Source organism: Diceros bicornis, chromosome 41 (genome assembly GCF_020826845.1).
Source record: "Diceros bicornis minor isolate mBicDic1 chromosome 41, mDicBic1.mat.cur, whole genome shotgun sequence".
In the NCBI taxonomy this organism is placed as follows: Eukaryota; Metazoa; Chordata; class Mammalia; order Perissodactyla; family Rhinocerotidae; genus Diceros; species Diceros bicornis.
Window position 1 is genome coordinate 1,714,557 of NC_080780.1, and position 22,103 is coordinate 1,736,659.

Sequence of the window (22,103 nt, forward strand, 5' to 3'; positions counted from 1 at the left end):
AGTACAGGCACTGTGCTAGGTACCAGGCAGAGAAAGGGCAAGCTCCTGGCCCTCGAGGAGCTTCTAGTTCAGTGTGGGGACAGGGGACCTACCAGGTGTGGGCTTAGCCAGCAGATGTTTCTCTGAGGGTTGATCTTTAAGTGGAGATCAACAGTGAGGTAGGCAAATGTTGGGGAGCAGCAGATTGAGGCAAGGAAGGGGTCCCTGTGTCCAAGGGAGGGGATGAGGCCGTCACAGCTGAAGTTTGGTTAATGCAAGAGAGAACAGCCAGTGGCCAACTTCCACAAGGCCCCCAAGGAAAGGGCTCTTACTCCAGATGCACTGAGGCCACCGGCGGGACTGAAGCAAGGACATGACTATAAGATACAGTCTGATTCGTAAACGTGATTTGTTGCTACATGCAGAATGGGTTAGAGGAGGACAGAGAAACAGTTGCAGCTGTCCCAGCAAGGAGTTGAGAGGAAGAGGGGAAAATGTAAACATTAAGGTAAATGTGGTCGTTATGTAGTAAAGGCTGAGGAGCTCAAAATGTAAAAGGTCAGACACAAAAAGAGGCAAGGAATGTTACCGAGTATGAATATAACACACAAAATGATAACAGCTACCATTTATTAAGTGCCTGCTATGTGCCAGGCACTGAATTAGGCACTTCACGTACATACTTAGTCCATACTGTTGTTACCCTGCAGAGGGTGGTGTCATCTCGTTGTACAGAAGAGAAAACTGAGCAAACAGACTGAATAACTGGCTTGAGAGCCAGTGTTTGATCTGCTATCTTTCAAGGAACAATATTAGGAAGAGTTTTGAAAAACTGCCAAGGAAAGAGAAAGGTCTAAAAAAGAACAGTGGACTCACTGCTTGTGAGTATGGGCTGAAATAATAAAAGGAGAATGGTCTTCAGCCTGCAGCAAGTACAGCAAAGATCATTCACAGAGACTGGAAGCCCAAGATAACACAGGATACTTTTTTTTTTTTTTTTTTTTTTTGATTTTTATTGATATTTTAATGGTTTCTAACATTGTGAAATTTTGGGTTGTACATTTTTGTTTGTCCATCACCCCATATATGACTCCCTTCACCCCTTGTGCCCACCCCCCACCCCCACTTCCCAGGTAACCACAGTCCAGTTTTCTCTGTCCATGTGTTGGTTTATATTCCACATATGAGTGAGATCATACAGTGTTTGTCTTTCTCTTTCTGGCTTATTTCACTTAACATAATACGCTCCAGGCCCATCCATGTTGTTGCAAATGGGACGATTTTGTCTTTTTTTATGGCTGAGTAGTATTCCATTGTATATATATACCACATTTTCTTAATCCAATCGTCAGTCGAGGGACACTTAGGTTGCTTCCACTTCTTGGCTATGGTGAATAATGCTGCAATGAACATAGGGGTGCATAAGCCTCTTTGGATTGTTGATTTCAGGTGCGTTGGATAGATTCCCAGTAGTGGGATGGCTGGATCATAGGGCATCTCTATTTTTAATTCTTTGAGGAATCTCCATACCGTTTTCCATAGAGGCTGCACCAATTTGCATTCCCACCAGCTGTGTATGAGGGTTCCTGTTTCTCCACATCCTCTCCAACATTTGTTGTTTTTTGTCTTGGTGATTATAGCCATTCTAACGGGCGTGAGGTGGTATCTTAGTGTTGTTTTGATTTGCATTTCCCTGATGATTAGTGATGTTGAGCATCTTTTCATGTGCCTATTGGCCATCTGTATATCTTCCTTGGAGAAGTGTCTGTTCATTTCCTCTGCCCATTTTTTGATCGGGTTGTTTGTTTTTTTGTTGTTCAGTTGTGTGAGTTCTTTATATATTATGGAGATCAACCCCTTGTCAGATGTATGTTTTGCAAATATTCTCTCCCAGCTGGTTGGTTGTTTGTTCATCTTGATTCTGGTTTCATTTGTCTTATAAAAGCTCTTTAGTCTGATAAAGTCCCACTTGTTTATTTTTTCTTTAGTTTCCCTAGTCTGGGTAGGCATGTCATCCGAAAAGATTCCTTTAAACCCAATGTCAAATAGTGTGTTGCCTATATTTTCTTCTATGAGTTTTATAGTTTCAGGTCTCACCTTCAGGTCTTTGATCCATTTTGAGTTAATTTTTGTGAATGGCGATAGCACATGGTCCACTTTCATTCTTTTGCATGTGGATGTCCAGTTTTCCCAACACCATTTATTGAAGAGACTTTCCTTTCTCCATTGCATGTCCTTAGCACCTTTGTCGAAAATTAGCTGTCCGTATATGTGTGGTTTTATTTCTGGGCTTTCAATTCTGTTCCATTGATCTGTGTGTCTGTTTTTGTACCAGTACCATGCTGTTTTGATTACTATTGCTTTGTAGTATGTTTTGAAGTCAGGAATTGTGATGCCTCCTGCTTTGTTCTTTTTCTTTAGGATTTCTTTAGCTATTCGGGGTCTTTTGTTGCCCCATATAAATTTTAGTATTCTTTTTTCTATTTCTGTGAAGAATGTCATTGGGATTCTGATTGGGATTGCATTGAATCTGTAGATTGCTTTAGGTAATATAGACATTTTAACTATGTTTATTCTTCCAATCCACGTGCATGGGATATCTTTCCATTTCTTTATGTCATCGTAGATTTCCCTCAATAATGTCTTGTAGTTCTCATTGTATAGGTCCTTCACCTCCTTGGTAAGATTTATTCCTAGGTATTTTATTCTTTTTGATGCAATTGTAAATGGTATTATCTTTTTGAGCTCTCTTTCTGTTAGTTCATTATTAGCATATAGAAATGGAACTGATTTTTGTAGATTGATTTTGTACCCTGCAACTTTGCTGTAGTTGTTGATTGTTTCTAACAGTTTTCCAACAGATTCTTTAGGGTTTTCTATATATACAATCACGTCTTCTGCAAATAGTGAGAGTTTCACTTCTTCGTTACCTATTTGGATTCCTTTTATTCCTTTTTCTTGCCTAATTGCTCTGGCCAAAACCTCCAGTACTATGTTGAACAGGAGTGGTGAGAGTGGGCAGCCCTGCCTCGTTCCTGTTCTCAGAGGAATGGCTTTCAGTCTTTCCCCGTTGAGTATGATGTTAGCTGTGGGTTTGTCATATATGGCCTTTATTATGTTGAGGTACTTTCCTTCTATTCCCATTTTATTGAGAGTTTTTATCATAAATGGATGTTGTATCTTGTCAAATGCCTTCTCTGCGTCTATTGAGACGATCATGTGGTTTTTATTCTTTGTTTTGTTGATGTGATGTATCACGTTGATTGATTTGCGGATGTTGAACCATCCCTGCGTCTCTGGTATAAATCCCACTTGATCATGGTGTATGATCTTTTTAATATATTGTTGTATTCGGTTTGCCAATATTTTGTTGAGGATTTTTGCATCAATGTTCATCAGCGAAGGGAAATATATAATGATAAAAGGGACACTCCATCAAGAAGACATATCACTTATAAATATATATGCACCCAACATAGGAGCACCAATGTACATAAAACAACTATTAACAAACCTAAAAGGAGAAATCAACAACAACACAATAATAGTAGGGGATCTTAACACCCCACTTACAGCAATGGATAGATCATCCAGACAAAAAGTTAATAAAGAAATATTAGACTTAAATGAAAAACTGGACGAGATGGACCTAGTAGACATATACAGAGCACTCCACCCAAAAACAGCTGACTACACATTCTTCTGAAGCGCGCATGGAACATTCTCTAGGATAGACCATATGTTGGGAAACAAAGCAAGCCTCAATAAATTTAAGAAGACTGAAATCATAACAAGCATCTTTTCAGACCATAAGGCTATGAAACTGGAAATGAACCAGGAAAAAAAAACTGGGAAAGTGACAAAAATGTGGAGATTAAACAACATGCTACTGAACAACCAATGGATCATTGATGAAATTAAAGGAGAAATCAAAAACTATCTGGAAACAAACGAAAATGATAACATGCCGTATCAAACCATATGGGACGCAGCAAAAGCGGTCCTGAGAGGGAAAGTCATAGCGATACAAGCCCACCTTAACAAACAAGAAAAAGCCCTAATAGGCAACCTTAAATTACACCTAACAGAACTAGAAAAAGAAGAACAAAAAAAGCCCAAAGCCAGCAGAAGGAGAGAAATAATAAAAATCAGAGCAGAAATAAATGATATTGAGACCAAAAAAACAGTAGAAAGGATTAATGAAACAAAGAGTTGGTTCTTCGAGAAGATAAACAAAATAGACAAACCCTTAGCCAGGCTAACTAAGAAAAAAAGAGAAAAGGCTCAAGTAAATAAAATTAGAAATGAAAGAGGAGAAATTACAACGGATACCATGGAAATACAGAGGATTATAAGAGAATACTATGAGAAATTATATGCCAACAAATTGGACAATCTAGAAGAAATGGATAAATTCTTAGACTTATACAACCTCCCAAAATTGAACCAAGAAGAAATGGAGAATCTGAATAGACCAATCACAAGTAAAGAGATTGAAATAGTAATCAAAAACCTCCCAAAAAATAAAAGTCCAGGACCAGATGGCTTCTCCAGTGAATTTTACCAAACATTCAAAGAAGATTTAATACCCATCCTCCTCAAACTATTCCAAAAAATAGAGGAAGATGGAACACTTCCTGAATCATTCTATGAGGCCAACATCACCCTGATACCAAAACCAGACAAAGACAATACAAAGAAAGAAAATTACAGGATAGTTTTTTTAAAAAGAAAAATGCTTTTCCATGAGTAGTCTCCAGATTCACGTGAATTCCATCCCAGGAGATTTAAAATGATAATTTACTCAGATGGCAGAACCTACTTGGTAATCTCTTATGAATCTTGGCAAGTAGGAAAGGTGCCCAAGACTTCTAAATTTTTTTAAGGAATAAAAAGGATAGATTCTAGTCCCTGGAAGAGGATCTGAATAGATTCTCAGCCTACGAGGGCCATATCTCTGTCATGGAATGCCACCCAGGCTCTTGGTCAAGTGTTTCGTTACGTCGTCGTGCACACGGTTGAGAAATATGATATGGACAGTGGTGTAGCCATGTCTTCTTACCTGATTTTATCACACCTACTGGAAAGCTCTGCTTAATGGGTTGGTGGCAGCGGCACACAGTTTTCCCTGTGGCCCTGGCCGGCTCAGCACTTTATCAGTGACAGGTGGAGCACAGAGAAAGCTGACCCAGAGCCTAGGAGAAGAGCTGTTGCGTATTGGAATCAGGATTCAGAACTCTTAAAGTTCAGAATGTGGAGGCACAATCAACAAGATTAAGTCTAGAGACAAGTGTTAAATCAAACATTAAATGTTTTATTAGTTTTTTTATTATTATAATTTAATGGTAGAATTCACCCATTTTGCCATGGTATGGTAGAATTCACCCATTTTGCCATGTAGTTCTCCGAGTTTTGACAAATGCGTATAGTCATGTAACCATCATCAAGATATGAGAGTTTAATCACTCCAGAAAACGCTCTTCTTCACAGCCCACCCTCTGGCAGGCACTGTGATTTTGCCTTTTCCAGAGTGTCTAATAAACGTTGACCTACAGTCCGTGGCCTTTTGAGTCAGGCTGCTCTCCTTCAGCATAACCCATTTGACATTCATCTGTGTTCTCGGGTGTGTCCATGGCTTGTTCCTTCAGTTGCTGCATGGCACTTGGTTGCATGGTTGTAGCACGGTTTGTTTATCCATTCACGCGTTGAAGGGAATTGGGATTGTTTCAGCTTTTGGCAATTACGATTAAAGCCGCTGTAAACATTCACATACAGTTTTTGGTGTGAACATCAGTTTTTCTTTTTCTTTGTAAATACCTAGAAGTGGAATTACTATGGATCATATGTTAACTATATGTTATACTTTATAAGAAACTGCCAAACTATTTTCCAAAACGTCCGTACTATTTTGCAGTGAATGAGTTCCACTTGCTCCGCATCCTTGCTAGCTCAAGGTATTGTCGATATTTTTGTATTTCAGCCATTCTGATAAGTGTGTAGTATCTTGTGTGGCTTACTCTGTACTTCCCTCAAGACGAAAGATTTTGAACACCTTTTCCTACACAAACCAGCCGTCTATGTATCTTCTTTGGTAAAGGAATCTTTCAGTGTTTTCCCATTAGCGGGGGAGGCTATTTGCTTTATTAAAATTTGAGAGTTCTTATAGATTCTGGATACAAGTCCCGTATCACAGATGTGTTATACAAAGATTTTCCTCCACTCTATGGCTTATCTTCATTCTCCTACCAGTATCTTTCATGGAGCAAAAGTTTTTTATTTTCATGAAGTCCAGTTTATGAATTTTCTCTTTTATGGATCATGTTTTTGGTTTTGAATCTAAGAAAACTTTGTCTTACCAAAGTCACAAAGATTTTCCCCCTATCTTCTAGAAGTTTTATAATTTTATGTTTTATATTTAAATCTGTGACATATTTTGAGTTTTGAAGTTTTTTTCTTGCTTAAAGATGTCCAGTTGTTCCAGTACAGTTTGTAGAAGGAATTATTCTTTGTTGAAAATGAATTGTCCATGTTTATTTGGGTCTATTCTGATTTTTTGTTATTTTCCATTGATCTGTGTGTCTGTCCTTTTGCCAACACCACACTGTCTTCATACTGGAGATTTATTGTCAGTCTTAAAATCAGGTTGTATGAGTCTTCCAACTTTATTACTTTTCAAAATTGGTTTAGCTATTCTAAGTTGTTTGCTTTTTCATATAAATTTTCGAATCAGCTTGTTGATTTCCACAAAAAAGTAGTATTTTTAGGAATGTGTTGAATCAATAGATCAGTTTGTGAAGAATCACAACCTTGACAATATTGAGTCTTAATCTGAGAGGACAGTAAATCTCTCCATTTATTTAGATTTTCTTTTATTTCCTTCATAGGTATTTTGCAGTTCTCAGCATACAGATCCTGCATGTTTGTTAGATTTATACCTAAATATTTCATTATTTTGGAGCTATTGTAAATGGTACTTTTTCTCATTTTAATTTCCAATTATTTGTCACTAGGATATAGAAATACAATTTATTTTTGTATTTTGTACACTTTATTTTTTGTGTCCCACAAGCTTACTAAACTCACTTTTAGTAGTTTTTTTTTGAGGATTCTTAGGAGTTTTCGTTGTAGACAATCATGTGATCTCAAATAGAGACAGTTTTATTTCTTCCTTTCCAAGCCTTGTATTTCTTTTTCTTACCTTGTTGCACTGGCTAGGACCTCAACACAATGTTGAAATGGTGAGAGGGGACATCCTTTCCTTGTTCCCAATTTTAGAAGGAAAGCATTCAGTCTTTGATTATTAAATATGATGCTATCTGTAGGTTTTTGTAGATGTCCTTTATCAAGCTAAGGAAGTTCCCTCTGTTCCTAATTTGTGGACAGTATTTGTCATGAATGGATGTTGATTTTTGTCAGATGTTTTCTGCATGTATTAAGATGATCATATGGTTTGCTAATGGTGAATTCCATTAATTGATTTTTGTTTTCTTTTTCTTTGTTTCCTGAGAAAGATTTGCCCCGAGCTAACATCTGTTGCCAGTCCTCTTCTTTTTTTTGCTTTTTTTGCTGAGAAGATTAGCCCTGAGCTAACATCTGTACCAATCTGTCCTCTATTTTTTGTACGTGGGACACCACCACAGCATGGCTGGTGAATGGAGTAGGTCTGCGCCTGGGATCCAAACCCGAGAACGCAGGCCACCAAAGTAGAGTGCACGGAACTTGATCCAGTTCAGCCATGGGGCTGGGCCCCATTAATTGATTTTTGAATGTGAAATTCTTTTGTCTGTTCGTGAAGGATGTTGGTCTGTGGTTTTCTTGTAATGTCTGTCTGGTTTGGGTATCAGGGGAATGCTGGCCTCATAAGATAAGTTGAGAAGTGTTCTCTCCTATTTTCTGGAATAGTTTGTGTAGAATTGTTATATTTGCTCTGTAAGTGTTTAGTAGCATTTGCCAGTAAAACACTTCTGGGCCTAGAGTTTTCTTCATGGGAAGGTTTTTTTTTTTCCCTTTGTCTTCTGTTTTTGAAGTTCGACTATGATGTGTCTTTTTTTTTTTAACAGCTTTATTGAGATATAATTCACATACCATACAATTTGCCCATTTAAAGTCTACAATTCAGTGGTTTTTAGTGTATTCACACAGTGCTACTATCACCACAGTCAGTTTTAGAACATTTTCATCATCTCAAGAAATTCTGTATCCTTTAGCTATCATAGCCCTATGTCCCTATTCTCCCCAGCCCTAAGCAACCACTAACCTACTTTCTGTCTCTATAGGTTTACTTATTCTGCATTCGTGTTAATTGAATCATATAATACATGGTCCTTTGTGACTGGCCTCTTCCACTTAGTGTAATGTTTTCAAAGTTCATCCATGTTGTAGCATGTCAGGTCTTCTATTCAGGATTCTGTTATATGGCTATATCACATTTTATTTACCCATTTATCAGTTGAGGGACATTTGGATTGTTTCTGTTTTTTGGCTATTATAAATAATGCTGCTGTAAACTTTCGTGTACAAGTTTTTGTGTGGACACATTTTCATTTCTCTTGGATCTATACCTAAAAGTAGAATTGCTGAGTCACATGGTAACTCTGTGTTTAACCTTTTGAGGAACTGCCAGACTGTTCCTAAGTGGCTGCACCATTTTACATTCCCAGCAGCAGTGGATGAGACTTTTAATTTTTTCACCTCTTCACTAACACTTGTTATTGTCTTTTTTATTCTAGCCATCATAGTGGGTATGAAGTGGTATCTCATTATAGTTTTGATTTACATTTCCCTAATGGCTAATGATGTTGAGAATCTTTTCCTGTGTTTATTGACCATTTGTATATCTTCTTTGGAGAAATGTCTGTTCGGATCCTTTGCCCATTTTTAAATTGGATTGTCTTTTTATTTGAAGAATTCTTTATATATATGTTCTGGATACAAGCCCTTTATCAGATAAATGATTTGCAACTATTTTCTCCCGTTCTTTGGTTTTTCTCTTTCTTGATGTTGTGTTTCGAAGTACGAAAGTTTTTGTTTTGTTTGGTTTTGTTTTTACTGCTGTGTTTTCCTCTAAGACTTTTATAGTTTTAGTTCTTACATCTGTGATCCTTTTTGAGTTAACTTTTGTGTATGGTGCAAGGGAGGGGCCCAGTTCATTCTTTTGCACATGGATACTTGTCATCCCTACATCATTTATGGGAAAGACTGTCTTTCCCCACTGAAGTGACTTGGCATCATTCAGCTTCTGTGAATCCATAGATTTGTATCTTTTGACAAATTTGGGCAATTTTCTTTCTTTTTTTATTTTTTTTAACCATCTTTACCCCTTTTGCCCACCCCCCACCTCTGGCAGCCACCAATCTGTTCTGTGTATCTATGAGTTCAAGTTTTTGTTGTTATTGTTGTTTTATTTTTATTTTTTTTGTGAGGGAGATCAGCCCTGAGCTAACATCCACTGCCAATCCTCCTCTTTTTTTCCGAGGAAGATTGGCCCTGAGTTAACATCTGTGCCCATCTTCCTCTACTTTTTTATACGGGACACCACCACAGCATGGCGTGACAAGCGGTGCATCGGTGCACACTCAGGATCCAAACCCCCGAACCCCAGGCCACCGAAGTGGAGCATGCGGACTTAACCGCTTGCACCACCGGGCCAGCCCCTGTTGTTTTAAACTCCACAAATAAGTGAGATCATACAGTATTTGTATGTCTCTGACTTATTTCACTTAGCATAATGCCCTCAAAGTTCATCCATGTTGTTGGAAATGGCAGGATTTCCTTCTTTTTTATGGCTGAATACTATTCTGTTGTGTACATATGCCACATTTTCTTTATCCATTTGTCCATTGATGGACACTTAGGTTGTTTCCTAAGTCTTGTCTAGGCTATTGTAAATAATGCTGCAACTAACAGGGGGTGCATATATCTTTTTGAGATATCATTTTCTTCAGATAAATACTCAGAAATAGAATTGCTGGATCATATGGTGGTTCTATTTTTAATTTTTTGAGGAATCGCCATACTGTTTTCCATAGTGGCTGCACCAGTTTACATTCCCACCAACAGTGCACAAGAGTTCCCTTTTCTCCACATCCTCACCACCACTTGTTATCTCTTGTCTTTTTGATGATAGCCATTCTAACAGGTGTGAGGTGATATCTCATTGTGGTTTTGATTTGCATTTCCCTGTTGATTAGTGATGTTGAGCATCTTTTCATGTACCTTTTGGCCATTTGTATGTCTTTTTCAGAAAAATGTCTGTTCAGATCCTCTGCCCATTTTTTAATTGGATTGTTTGTTTTTTTGCTATTGAGTTGTGTAAGTTCTTTATATATTTTACATATTAACCTCTTATCAGATACATAATTTGCAGATATTTTCTCCTGTCCTGTAGGTTGCCTTTTCATTTTGTTGATGATTTCCTTTGCTGTGCAGAAGCTTTTTAGTTTGATGTAATCTCACTTGTTTATTTTTGCTTTTGTTGCCTTTGCTTTTGGTGTCAAATCCAAAAATTCATTGCCAAGACCAAGTCAAGGAGCTTTACCACCTGTGTTTTCTTCTAGGCATTTTATGGTTTCAGGTCTTACATTCAAGTCTTTATTCCATTTTGAGTTAATTTTTGTGTATGGTGTAAGATAGTGGTCCTATTTCATTCTTTGCATGTGGCTGTCCAGTTTTCCCAGCACCATTTATTGAAAACACTATCCTTTCCCCATTGTATATTCTTGGCTGCTTTGTCATAAAGTAATTGACCATACATGGATGGGTTTATTTCTGGGGTCTCTCTTCTGTTCCATTGATCTGTGTGTCTGTTTTTATGCCTACACCATACTGTTTTGATTACTGTAGCTTTTTAATGTAGTTTGGAATCAGGGAGTGTGGTGCCTCCAGCTTCATTCTTCTTTCTCAAGATTGCTTTTGCTATTCAGGGTCTTTGTGATTCCATATAAATTTTAGAACTATTTATTCTATTTCTGTGAAAAATGCCATTGGAATTTTGATAGGGACTGCATTGAATCTTTGGATTGCTTTGGGTATTATGGACATTTTAACAATATTAATTCTTCCAATCCATGAGCATGGTATGTCTTTTCGTTTATTTGCGTCTTCTTCAGTTTCTTTCATCAGTGTCTTGTTGTTTTCAGTGTACAGGTCTTTCATCTCTTTGGTTAAATTTAGTCCTACTGACATTATTTCTTATTTCAGACCCACCCTCTCTCCTTCTGGGTCTTCGATGACACAAATGTTAGACCTTTTTTTATAGTCCCACAGGTCCCCGAGGCTTTGTTCATGTTTGTTTTTTCAGTCTCTCCATTTGTTTAGATTGGGTAATTTCTGTTTTATCTTTAAGTTCACTGATTCTTTCCTTTCTCCCCTCCGTTCTGCTGTAGAGCACCTCCATTCAGTTTTTTCCCCCAGTTATTTTATTTTTCAGTTCTAAAATTTCCATTTGGTTCTTTCTAGATCTTTGTCTTTGCTGAGAGTTTCTGTTTATGTTTCAGACGTGTTCATAATTTTCATTGAAGCATTCTTACGATGGCTGCTTTAAAGTCTTTGTCAGATAATTCTGACATCTGTGTCATCTCCAAGTTGGCTTCTAATGATTGCTTTTTCTCATTCAAGCTGAGATTTTTCTGGTTGTTAGTATGACAAGTGATTTTCAAGTGAAACCAGGACATTTTGGGCATTATATTATGAGACTCAGAATGTTATTTAAATCTTCTGTTATAACAGGCCTCCTCTGGACCTCTCGGGTTGGGGTTGGGTCACTTGTTAGTGCCCAGTCGGGGGTGGGAGTCCAGGTTCCCCATCCATGTCTGTTGATACCCACGGAGGGGAGGGCAGGCAGGGTGGGACCGGGGTGCTTTGTTACTGCTCCTCATGTGGCCTCCACTGACACCAGGGGTAGGGGGCATCTAATTACCATCAGTCTAAGCTCCCCACTGGGCCTTCGCTGGGGTGGGTGAGGGTGGAACCACCGTGTTTTCTCTGGGGTTGGCTGTAGCAGGGCATCTAAAAATGTTCTGTCCTGCTAGACAGCCCATACCTGGTCCTCTAGCCAGAGAGCGCCAGCTTTCCTTGGAACTTCTTTTTGTCTATACCTATTGGCATTTCAGGATTGCCTGCTTCTCTGACACTCAGTCTGGAATATAGGAAGGACTAAGACAGCCCTGGGCACTATCACCAAGTTGTTCCTCAGGATCCAAGGTCCCTGGCTGGTCTGCTCCCTTCTGTCTACCTTCCGAGTTTTATGTTTGTCCTGTACGTAGTGTCCTGAGTTCTTAGCTGTACTTATTAGCAGGAGGAATAAAGAACGGTACGTCTACTCCATCTTCCGAAACTGGAAGTCCCTCTAAGAACATTTTTGTTTCTTTTTTTTAAGTATAAATTCAATTTCTTTAGTAAATATAAGACTGTTCAGCTTATCTGTTTCTTCTTAAGTGAGCTCTGGTAATTTCTGTCTTTCATGGAGTTTGTCCATTTCATTTAAGTTGTGGAATTTATGGGCATGAAGTTTGTAATGTTCTCTCATTAGGATCTGCAGTGGGGTCTCCTCTCTCGTTCCTGATATTGGTGATTTGTGTCTTGTCTCCTTTTTTCTTGGTTAGTCTGGCTATAGATTTGTTGTTGTTGTCTTCAAAGGAACAGCTGTGATGTCACTGCGTTTTCTCTGTTGTTTTCCTGCTTTCTATTTCACTGATTTCTGCTCTTTATTTCTTTCCTTCTACTTGCTTTGGGGTTAATTTAGTCTTCTTTTTCTAGTTTCTTAGATCATTGATTTGAAGCCTTCCTTCTTTGCAATATAAACATTTAATAGCATTTCAATTTAAGAATCACATTACACAGACACAGCACAGGTAAGCCTTGGGTTTGTCAAACATCTTATGACAGAAAGTCAGGCATTCTAATTGAACATAAATGAGACCATGTCCAGAGGAGAGTGTCTTAGGGATGGCACAGTGTCTGGAAAATACCCTACAAGGAATGACCCAGGAAGCTGGGCCCATGTGGCCCGGAAGACAGAAAACTCCTGGAGGCATGAGAGCTCCTTTCAACGAAATGAATGATTCACATAGCACAGGCTATGACAGGCAGAGTCAGCACCAGTGAGTAGCAATTACCAGAAAGCAAGTTTTGGTTGAATCAGAGGAAGAACTTCCAACAGTCAGACCTGTTCCAGCCAGGGTCCAGCCGTAGGGTTGACGTAGACAGGGCTCCAACCAGGGATGAGGTGATAAACCATTGGTTCTAAGGTCCCTTCTGGCTCTCAAGTCAGCAGTTCTACTTAGTGGGATTTTCCTGCTAGTACACTCACACCCATATGTCTACTAAGAGATGTCTTTAAAGATATCACTGCTGCAGCAAGACCAGAAGTCAGAATTTCCCCGTCACTAAATCAGTAGGGAGCTGGTTAAATAATTTATGATGTATCCATACATGTGTTACAAAGCTTAAATGAATTAATACATGTAAATTAATGTACATAAAATGCACAGAATAGTGCCTGGCCTATAAATAAGCACTATGTAAGATAACTGTGGTCATTAATGCAATTCATAAAACCATTTGAAAGACTGGGATCTATATATACTGTTGAAATGATCCACACGATACATTAGGTGGGAAAAAAAAGTATAGAGCAGTACATGGAGTACACCTGCGTCTCCATGTGTGCACGCTTCTGTGCGTGCATGTGTGTGTGTGCGTGCATGTGCGGGCAGCCACCCATATGTGCGTGAAGACACAGAAGCCAGTTACCAGTGGTGGGTGTTGCGGAGGGCAGCTGGGGGACTGAGGTCTCAACATTTCAAAGCAGCTTACTTTCTGGGAGTTTCTAGGTGTAATGTGCATATTATGATCACTAACTGACCTGTTCTCTGCCTTCATTTTCCTCAGTGGGGCACCCAGGTGGGTGACGAGATTGTTCAAGGTCTCTATAAGTGTTTATCAGAATTCTTCCTGGTACATCACTTTTTAATGTTCTCATCAGTTTCTGACTATTTCTAATCTTTTCTTTAGTCAGTGTGATAAAGGAAATTATGTAAAAGCGGTTTATCATAAATGAATAAAGAATTCTCAGACCTCTGTAAGAACTACAGTTTTGCTAATGTTTTCTTTAATCTCTCTACTGCTTTTGACACCATTGATCATGACCTGGTGTGAGGTTGGTAAGATCTGTGGCAGGAGAGGAAGTGGCTGCTTTGCCGAGGCTCTTGTTTCTCTAAGAACATACCTGGGATTTCCCATTCTAAAATTCTCTCCTAAGGAAACCATCAGATGCTAAATATTTTTGTTTAAGAATGTTTGTCAAAACCATATTTGTACTACTACAGAATTAAGAAATAAGCTATATATGTTCAACAGTAGAAGAGTCTTTGCATAAATTTTGGCAAAGCCATAGGCAACAGTATTATAAAATATTTAATATTCTGGGGAAATAGTCACAATATGATGAGTGGAAATGCGGGGTACTAGTATGCTGCTAGTAGGAGGGTAAGTGCACAACCACTTGGGAGAGCAGTTTGATGGTATTTAGAAAGTCTACAATGCTGTACCCTGCGGCTTAGTTTTCCCTTCCTGGGGGTATTCTGCAGATAAACCCAGTGTTTGCTGGAGAAAACCTGTGTAAGAATGTGTAGAGTAACAATGTATTGACAACAAGTTGGAGACAACTAAATGCCCACCAACAGGAGAGTGGATAAATGCACTGTGGTTTCTACTGCTCAGTACATAGATTACACTCCAAAGCTCTGCTGCATGAGGCAGAGGTACCTGCTTCAACCTGGATGAACCATAAAAACAAATGTTGAACAGAAAGCAAGTTGCAAAGGATTTTCACAACATATAGAGTATGATGCCATATACAAGGTACATAGAGTGTATATCTCCATGGTTTAAAGACCCAAAAATACTCTTCAAAAATGTCAGTGCCATGAAAGACCAAGAAAGGCAGGGAAGCCTTCCAGCTGAAGGAGACTAGACAGGTGACAGCTAATGCAGATGATGTGCTGGGTTGGGTAGTGGACTGAGGGAAGAAAGACTGGACATCTTAGGGCAGTTGATGGAATGAGTGTAGAGACTATGGGTTAGATAACAGTATTCTGTAATATTCAGTTGCGTGGGCTGGGACCTGCACTCTGCCCAGTAAGAGGCTGTCCCCGTTTCAGGAAATAGGGACGGCCTGCAACTTACCCCAAAATAGTTCAGGAAAAGTTGTGTGAATGTGTATGTAATGGAAAGAACATGAATAATAAAGGAGCAAAATGGAGAAACAAGTGATGAATCTGAGTAAAAACTGGGCATTCTTTGTATTATTCTTTCAACTTTTTCGTAAGTTTGAAATTATATCAAAATTTTAGTTACCAACAAGCCTAAGAAGATACTATGTATTGTTTATGGACATATGAAATACATATAGCACCACGTGGAAATGATGTGAGGGCCAGCTATAGCAGAAATGTGTTATTTTATTCTAAGGTTACAAAGGTCCTGAAACTGTTAAGATTTGTTCATGTTGGGTTATGAGTTCATGGGTGATCATTGTAGTAGTATTATACTTTGTATGTGTTGGAAGTATTTCATAAAAATAAATTTTAAATGCAAATTTTTAAATTATGGATATATAACTAAGTTTTAGTACATCTAAATGGTGAGTATTTTGAAGGCTTTAAATTTTCTTTTCAAAGAAAAAATGCTCATAATGTTAAATAAACAAAGTGCAAAATTGTAGAAATAATAGGGTCTGAAATTTTAAATATATTTTGCATGTATGTGCATGCAAAGAAAATTGTCTGGAAAGGAAAACGTCAAAATATTTACACTGTAGATGGTGGAATTATAGATAACATTTTTATAGTGCCTATCTTCCAAATTCTTCGTGTTGAATGTGTATGAATTTTATCTGAATAGGAAAACACAAAATAATTTTTTAAAAAATACCTAAATAGCCATTTAGGGGCCTACTCAGAGTAGGCTGCAGCCAAGTGACACCGCGCCCCCAACTCCCGCAGATGGCCCCCAGCCCCGCCCTGCCTGCTGTTAGCCACACCCTCAGCTGTGCCCACGCCCTTGGCTCCGTCCTCAGCCCCGCCCCAGCCCAGCAGCCCCTGTGCCCCCCTGGCCAGACTGGTATCCTTTGCAGATCGGCTTCACTACAGACCCACGCATGGCGCGCTCCTCACCCTACCCCACCGATGTGGCCCGAGTCGTGAATGCCCCTATTTTCCATGTGAATTCGGATGACCCAGAGGCCGTCATGTACGTGTGCAAGGTGGCAGCCGAGTGGAGGAGCACCTTCCACAAGGACGTGGTGGTGGACCTGGTGAGTGACCTCGCCCGTGTCCTGGAGAAGAGGGCTCAGGGCTCCTTGGTGCAGGCTCACCACACTGCCCCTCCCAAGGGCTCCCGAGCCTCCAGCCTGGGTGAGCCATGCTAGGAAAGAAGGTCTTTTGGGGTCCTGTCCCAGGATATTCCCAGGTCACTGTGGTTTTATCTCATGTGACAGTCAAAGCAACTCTAGTGTGTGAAAGAGAGATAGATAGGACTCTTAATTCTAGTTGAGGTAAACTGAGGCATCACATAGGAGAGAAGGGGCAAGTCCTCCTGGGTCCCAAGCCCCGGCCGACATGGTCTCTGATGCTGGCATCTCCCGGCCACACCCAGGTGTGTTATCGGCGCAATGGCCACAATGAGATGGACGAGCCCATGTTCACGCAGCCGCTCATGTACAAGCAGATCCGCAAGCAGAAGCCTGTGCTGCAGAAGTACGCAGAGCTGCTGGTATCACAGGGCGTGGTCAACCAGCCCGAGTACGAGGTGAGTCCCCTGGCTCTGATCTTGGCAGGCCTTTCCAGAGCTGGGGAGGGACTGAGAAGGCTGGCTGCAGAGCCATTTCTTGCTTTTGGAGAGTTATTAGAATCTGAATGAGAACATGCGAAATATTACAACTGCAGCATTTCAGTGCATAAGTTCTTGGAGGGTCCGGGCCACTGAGGGGTTCTGTGAAGGAAGTGGGACCTGAGAGCACTTTGGCATGAGACAGTGGCCACCCCGCAGGCCTTCTCCACTGACAGAGTCCAGCCTGCAGGCTGAGAGACAGATGAAGTATCCAGCTCGGTAAAGGCCTGGTGTGATCTGCTTGGTGGCAAGTGGGAAGGCCCGTGCAGGGTGCTCAGGATGGGACAAGGGGAAGAAGGGCTGCTTCCCAGCATGCCGAGTCGGAAGTCTGGGAGTGGGGGCAGTGCTGAGATCAGAGCAAGCGTGGAGGTGATGCTTTGGGGTTCAGTCGTCCTGGGCCTGTGCCAGGAGCCCTGAGAACTGGACCAGTTCATAAGAAGAATATGGGGGAGGCAGCCAGCAAATGTGAAGAAGAAACTCCTGGGAATGAAAACAGTGAAGTGTTGTAGGCTTATCACAAAGCTCAGAGAAGAAGCTGGAGGAGGAGAAGGCCTGGAGGCTAGCGGAGTCTGAGGTGCTCCGGGCAGTGCAGATGCACTCGGGAAGTGTGGGCATGCAGCTGGCTGTGGGGCCAGGGTGCCCTGTGCAGAGCACCCCTGAGCTGCGCTATGCCCACCCTGCAGGAGGAGATCTCCAAGTATGACAAGATCTGTGAGGAGGCCTTTGCCAGATCCAAGGATGAGAAGATCTTGCACATCAAGCACTGGCTGGACTCCCCCTGGCCTGGTGAGTGAGGGACGTCACCGATGAATCCTTGTGGCCCCACGACACCCCTGTATGCTGTGGAATCAGCCCCCAACTACAGGTCTCACAGGGAACATGGTCCACGCCACATTGAGTCTCGCTGGCCTCTCCACAGTGTTTCGGGTGGCCACCGTTCGGTTCCTGGAAAAGTGGTGACCATGCGTCAGCTTATCCCTCCTCTCCTAGGTTTCTTCACCCTGGATGGGCAGCCCAGGAGCATGTCCTGCCCCTCCACGGGCCTGACGGAGGATATTCTGACGCACATTGGGAACGTGGCCAGCTCTGTGCCCGTGGAGAACTTCACCATTCATGGAGGTAACGAGGCCACACTGAGTTCTGACGACTTCTCTCCCACCACGTATGTGGGCCCCACCTGCCTTGTTCAAGGCCAAGTGGTTGCGTGAGGGAAGCCCTCTCCCACCTCACCCGTGGTCTGCACCCGGCTGCCTTACCCACTCACCCAGAAGCTGGGCCTGAAGAAGGCTCTCTTCTTGTCACAAGAGGGCATGCAGGGCAACAGGTGAGCACCCCATCTCTGCAGGGCTGAGCCGGATCTTAAAAACCCGCGGGGAGCTGGTGAAGAACAGGACCGTGGACTGGGCTCTGGCGGAATACATGGCCTTCGGCTCCCTCCTGAAGGAGGGCATCCATATCCGGCTGAGCGGCCAGGATGTGGAGCGGGGCACTTTCAGGTGATGCTCTCAGCGTTCTTCTGGGCCCTTCAAAGTGAGGCGACTCGAGGGAGGGCTCTGAGGTTTCTCTTCCAGCAGAGTCACTGCAGGAACCAGTTGTTAGGTCCCAGCCTCAGGCCCGATCACCCTGTCCCTGCTCTGATTTGGACGCTTCTGTTAAGAACTGGGCTTTGCGGCCACCTGTGTGGGGTCTGCTTGTTGGGCTCCTGCCTACTCACCTGTGCTGTTCTGCCTCAGCCATCGCCACCACGTGCTCCACGACCAGAACGTGGACAAGAGAACCTGCATCCCCATGAACCACCTCTGGCCCAACCAGGCCCCCTACACCGTGTGCAACAGCTCGCTGTCTGAGTATGGGGTTCTGGGTGAGCGCCCACCACCTGCCTGCCCGCCTGCCCATCAGCAAGGCCCTCCCCCCTCCCTGCTACCCCTGCCACCCCTTCTCCCCCACCACCCTCTTCCCCAGCTCCCCTTCCCTGCTGCCTCCTCACCCCTCCCACCCCTCCCCCCGACGCCCTCCCCACTCCTTCCCTCCTTTCTCAAAGCCCCTTCCCTGCCTACCAGCTGACACCTGGTGGTGGTTTTCTCCCTCCATCCTGCTCTGTAGGCTTTGAGCTGGGTTTTGCCATGGCCAGTCCTAACGCCCTGGTGCTCTGGGAGGCTCAGTTTGGTGACTTCCACAACACAGCCCAGTGCATCATCGACCAGTTCATCTGCCCAGGACAAGCCAAGTGGGTGCGGCAGAACGGCATTGTCCTGCTGCTGCCCCACGGCATGGAGGGCATGGTGAGCCCCCGCCCGCCTTCCCCCCCCAGACCTAGGACATGGGAAGGGCCTGGCCAGGACCCTGACCCCAGAGATGGGTACAGTGTGGGCTCTGCTGGTAGCCACCCACCCTTGGAAGGCAGGAGGTCTTGTTCCATCTTTAAGGAGAGGAGGGTGGTGGGTGCTGGTGTGGACCACCCAGGCTCGGGCAGTGCCTGCCCGCCCCTGCCCCTCCACCCCAGGCCCTGTTGCGGGCTGTCCCACCACAGAGGCCCCCAGGTGGTAACAGTCTTAAGACGCAAGTTTGAAAGCCATGAAATGCTGGGCCCTGTCCTGACATGGAAGTGCCCCCTCCGTGTTTGTGGCTGAGAGGGGAAGGGATTCAACTGCCAGCATAAAAACAGGTCATTTGGCGTTTTCCAGACCAGAAATGAGCAAGTTGGTTAAGGAAGAGAAGTGGCGACTGCCCCTGTCAGCATACGTGAAGCTCCTGAACTGTAACTTGTGTGTCTGATTCCAGGGCCCAGAACATTCCTCCGCCAGGCCTGAGCGGTTCCTGCAGATGTGCAATGATGACCCAGACGTCCTGCCGGTGAGTGGAGCTGCCACCCGGGCATCTACGAGCACTCTGAAGGCACCGCTGCTCTGTCCCTCTCAGGAGGCACCAGGGGAGGGTGACAGGTGGGCTTGCTGTCTCCCCAAGATGAGAGACTTTCTCAGAGCAGAGAACAGAGAGAGTGCCGCCTGCCTCTGTCGCCTCCTGCTGCTGCTGAAAGCAGAGAAACTGTGTGAAAGCTGCGACAGAAGCTTTCAGGAGTCATACTGGCTGTATTTTGATTCAGGCAAACATATTAGAGGAAGGAACTCTGGGGTGATTTTAGTGAAACTTCAAGACCTGAAAGGAAATTATTGGGAATCAGTTGCAAAGGAAAATCAGAATTGGTTGTAGGTAGAAAACCTAAATTCTATCTCAATTTCTAAAACCTGTGTCTGTCCCAGGCCAGGCAGTAGTTTTCAGAGAAGTGGGAGGGATTAAGTAGGACCTAGAATCCCGTTCAACGCTTTGAGGTCAGCTGGATTAACTCTTGTCAGTGTCCACTCTTATGTGCATCTCCGGGGGAGCTTGGCACCCTGAGGCTGTAGCCTGGGCGCCTGCTGAGGCCCTCTGCCCCAGTGTCTCCGATGGCAGGCTGCTCAGCGCCACCTGGCCTCTACCCATTTCCCTCCTTGCTGCAGAACCTTGAGGAAGCCAATTTTGACATAAACCAGCTTTATGATTGCAACTGGGTCGTTGTCAACTGCTCCACCCCTGGCAACTTCTTCCACGTGCTGCGTCGCCAGATTCTCCTGCCCTTCCGGAAGCCGGTCAGTTGGGGGTGTCCCTGCTCGAAGAGGCCCGGCCTGAGGAGTGCAGGGCCCGAGCCCAGTGAGAGGGTGGACATGTGAGCGGGTGGTCATAGGTGGTGCACTTAGCTTGGAAGAGAGATGAGCCCCAGCAGGGTCCAAGGGAGTGCTGGGCCCCTAGGAAACAGGCTCCTCTGCAAGGTGTTGAAGGGTGAGTGGGAGTGTGTGTAAAGGGTCCAGGGGTGGAACGCCCCCCTGCTGCAGGTCAAGGTGCAGGGCTGGGGCTCAGCAGCAGCCTGCAGGCCCACGGGATGGGACAGCCCTGGCCACGAGCAGAAACACCAAGGAGAGGCTCTGGGCTCTTTCCCAGGTGCAGGGCAGGGGGTGCCTGGGGCTCAGAGCAGGAGGGACGGGCTCAGGAGTAGTGGACACTCAGTTGAGTGGGGCCCAACCTGTCCAGGCAGAGGAGAGGTGGACAAAGGGGAACAGCATCGTCCCGTTTCCTCCTCTTTCCTTCTCTGACCTGTGGCTCCTCCTGACCGCAGAGCTGGGAGGGCAGCACCAGGTGCCCCGTCCTGAGGACGAGGCCTGGTCAGCCCCTTGCTGTTGACCCTCCTTCTGGAATCCTTAGAAACCTGGTCCATCATGAGCCTATGGTTTTGTGTTTCAGTTAATCATCTTCACCCCCAAATCCCTGCTGCGGCACCCCGAGGCCAGAACCAGCTTCGACGAGATGCTTCCAGGTGTGTGTAAGGGAAACAGGCATTTCAGAGGATTTTGGCTGCTGCTCTGTGGGGTTTGGGGGCTTATACTTGTGAGTCTCACTGTGGCCCTTGCCACGTTTTTGGTCATTTGGTAAAGACCACCAAACATGGCAGCCTGGAAGTCGGAGCTTGCATGCACGTTGGTCCAGGACAGGTCTCACATCCTGTCCGGGTCTGCAGCTTTCACGTGGGTGCCCAGGACTACTTTAGAGGCGATGAAATGAGAGTGAGCTTAGAGTGCACCCTGCTGCCTGGGCACTATGCTTGGAGGCTGATGGCAACTCACTGCTAGGGACAGAGGAAAGGCACCAGGTGGTGGGGGCTGCCGAGTGGCATGACAGCTCACTGTTGTGAGGTGAGGCCACTGAGTGGAGATTTCCACTTAGAATAGGTAGACCACATTTTTCTTATCCGTTCATCCTCGTGGACATTTGGGCATTAATCTATCCGTGGACATTTGGGTTGCTTCCGCGTTTTAGTTGTTGTGGACAATGCTGCTGTGAGCATGGGTGTGCACATCTCTCTTTGAGACCCTGCTTTCAGCTCTTTTGCATGTATACCCAGAAGCAGAATCACTCGGTCATATGGTAATTCTGTGTTTAAATGTTTGAGAAACCACCAGACTGTTTTCTGCAACAGCTGCACCATTTTACATTCCCATCAACAGTGCAGAAGGGCTCCAGTTTCTTCGCATCCTCACCAACACTTGTTTTGTTTTGTTTATAGTAGCCACCTCCTGGCTAATGAGTGTGAGGTGGTATCCCTTTGGGGTTTGATCTGCATTTCCCAAATGATTAGTGATGTTGAGCTTTTCACGTGCTTATTGTCCATTGGTGTATATCTTCTTTGGAGAAATGTCTATTCA

General features: G+C 43.6%; 1 protein-coding gene and 1 pseudogene across 6 annotated transcripts in view; both read left to right on the plus strand.

Annotated features, from left to right (window-relative positions):
* The window catches only part of OGDH (oxoglutarate dehydrogenase), a 385,968-nt gene that overhangs the window by 360,140 nt on the left and 3,725 nt on the right, over positions 1-22,103 (plus strand). For all 6 annotated transcript variants that reach the window (XM_058534728.1, XM_058534726.1, XM_058534729.1 and 3 more), the window contains 10 exons: positions 16,115-16,294; positions 16,636-16,788; positions 17,553-17,655; positions 17,860-17,988; positions 18,215-18,365; positions 18,603-18,730; positions 18,973-19,151; positions 19,651-19,722; positions 20,367-20,495; positions 21,145-21,217. In XM_058534728.1, coding sequence (XP_058390711.1) covers positions 16,115-16,294; positions 16,636-16,788; positions 17,553-17,655; positions 17,860-17,988; positions 18,215-18,365; positions 18,603-18,730; positions 18,973-19,151; positions 19,651-19,722; positions 20,367-20,495; positions 21,145-21,217 — 1,297 coding nt within the window. The remainder of the gene's footprint in view (positions 1-16,114; positions 16,295-16,635; positions 16,789-17,552; positions 17,656-17,859; positions 17,989-18,214; positions 18,366-18,602; positions 18,731-18,972; positions 19,152-19,650; positions 19,723-20,366; positions 20,496-21,144; positions 21,218-22,103) is intronic.
* On the plus strand, positions 406-16,107 carry LOC131400120 (KANTR integral membrane protein-like; annotated as a pseudogene).